This window comes from Helianthus annuus, chromosome 8, assembly GCF_002127325.2.
Source record: "Helianthus annuus cultivar XRQ/B chromosome 8, HanXRQr2.0-SUNRISE, whole genome shotgun sequence".
NCBI classification, from domain to species: Eukaryota; Viridiplantae; Streptophyta; class Magnoliopsida; order Asterales; family Asteraceae; genus Helianthus; species Helianthus annuus.
Window position 1 is genome coordinate 36,851,807 of NC_035440.2, and position 2,223 is coordinate 36,854,029.

Below are 2,223 nucleotides of genomic sequence, written 5' to 3' on the forward strand. Positions count from 1 at the left end.
CATCAACGGGTTAAAGCATGCACATCTATGCGAGAAGCTGGGAGAGGAGTTCCCCCACTCATTTGACAATCTCATGGACAGAGTCAGAGCCTTTGTCAGGGGCAAAGACACAGTTAGCAAGGCTAAGGAGATGGACATCCCGCCCCGAAGAATCAACCCAGCTGCAAAACCTCCAGAAAAAAGGTATACCTTACTCAAGGAAGCTGGCTTTTGATAGAATGTTGCATGATAGAACAAGGCCCTCATACTCCCCGTACAGGCCTCGGGGGAGAGGCCCATCCCTCTACTCTGACGGCTTCACCCCTCTCACCAAAACCCCAAGTGAAATACTGGCCACTGAGAGGGTGAAGAGCTCCTTCCCAAGACCACCACCCATAAAACCCGGGCCAAAAGCACAACCCAACGAGTACTGTGATTTTCACAAAGGATTTGGTCATAAGACTGATGATTGCATGTATCTAAAGAGGGAAATAGAGGCCGCGGTGAAAACGGGTAAGCTGGCCCATTTGGTTAAGGAAATTAAGGAAGGAGTAGGGGACCGCAAAGGGAAAGATGTACGGGAGCCTGGAAGGGCAGATGTAGACATGATTCGAATGAGGGATGAATTTGATACCACTAGAAGTGTAAAGGACAGAATTCTGGGCTCCCCAGACCGCATGAAAGCTCCCATCTTGATGCCACACCTGGAGAAAAACGAAGTGCAGCGACTCCCTCTTAACATTTCATCCATAATAGCTGGCCACAAGGTGGCCAGAATACATGTGGACGGAGGATCCGGGGTAGAAGTAATATATGAGCATTGTTTCCTCAGATTTGACAGGGACGTAAGAGATAGGCTCGGGGAGGACTCTATTCCCCTAGTAGGCTTCAACAACAGTGTATCACACCCTTTGGGAAAGATCAGACTCCCATTTACAGTCGGGGTAGGGGATCGTGTCCGAACTATAAACCTAACTTTCACAGTGGTCCGGGCACCCTCAAAGTACAATGCAATCCTGGGAAGACCTGGGATTGGAGATCTACAAGCACAGGAATCGACCCCACACGGAGCTCTAGTGTTCCAGACGCCAAAGGACTTGGCTTGGGTAAAGTCTTCATACGAAGTCATTTCCTCCGTATCTAAGGGGGAAGCATCCGAGAAACCCCAAAAGGATGGGGTAGAAGAATGGGTCCTTTGTGACAGATTCCCAGAGCAGACAGTCAAAGTAGGAAGTCACCTAAGTGACAAGTGCTCTCAAGGAGCTGCTCCTTCTCAACATAGATGCATTTGCATTCCAACATGGAGACATGACAGGAATCCCAAGAAGCTTGACTGAACACTGACTTAATACATACACCTGGGCAAAGCCAGTCAGGCAAAAGAAACGGAGTATGGGCCCGAGTAAGAGGAGGGCCGCCTGTGAAGAAACCAGGAACTTTCTTAGAGCTGGAATAGTAAGGGAAGTGAAATACCCATCTTGGGTTGCCAACCCGGTTATGGTCCAGAAGAAAGACTGTCACACCCTGGCTTTGCAGAAGCGTGGGTTTATTTGGTGTGACTTCTTAATACCATAGCAACAATCATAACAATGCTATATGATAAAAACATGAGATATTCATCCATTAATAAAGTTTAGAAAAAATCCCATTTTCAACAATCACAAAATAAGTTACAAACCTTAACTTGATTTAATTGAGTTCATAAAGACTTAGCAAAAGACTTCAAACAATGCTAGGTTTAAGGGTATGTAACCCGTCCAGGAAGAGGTTACACCTTCTAAACCCTGGATGACTTCTTTATTCAAACGCAACTTGAAAATACGTGCATACCGTGTCAGATCCATTAGTTTCCTGAAATACATGTAGTTTGAAAAGTCAACATAAAGTTGAGCGAGTTCATGTGTAAGTGAGTTTGTATAAACCCTTGTAAAAAATGTCCGTATGTATGAAAATCCCTGGTATGTAGCAATTAAGGAAAACGAGATCACCATTGGGTTGCAAAGCCAATGATATGTGTGAAGTGCAGTAGGAAGACTCAAACCTAGCAGATTTTTGCGTCGGGCTCAAAGTCACCACCTGGCTCATCCAGCGAACTCAGGGGTTGGGCTCGCTACACCCAGATAGATCTACCGCTAATGACCCTCGGTCCTACAATGGGATTAATGGCCTTCAGTTCCCGCCTACCCACTCACATGATCTAAGTAGTAACCCTCCTTATGCTAACCATACCGCGTAAAAAGTATT

At 46.0% G+C, this 2,223-nt stretch overlaps 1 protein-coding gene across 1 annotated transcript; it reads left to right on the forward strand.

Moving 5' to 3' along the window:
• The first annotated feature begins 218 nt into the window (after window positions 1–218).
• Window positions 219–1,316, forward strand: LOC110869909. The gene has a single exon (XM_022119111.1). It carries the CDS (start codon window positions 219–221, stop codon window positions 1,314–1,316), a length of 1,098 nt encoding a protein of 365 aa, XP_021974803.1.
• Window positions 1,317–2,223: the final 907 nt, after the last annotated feature.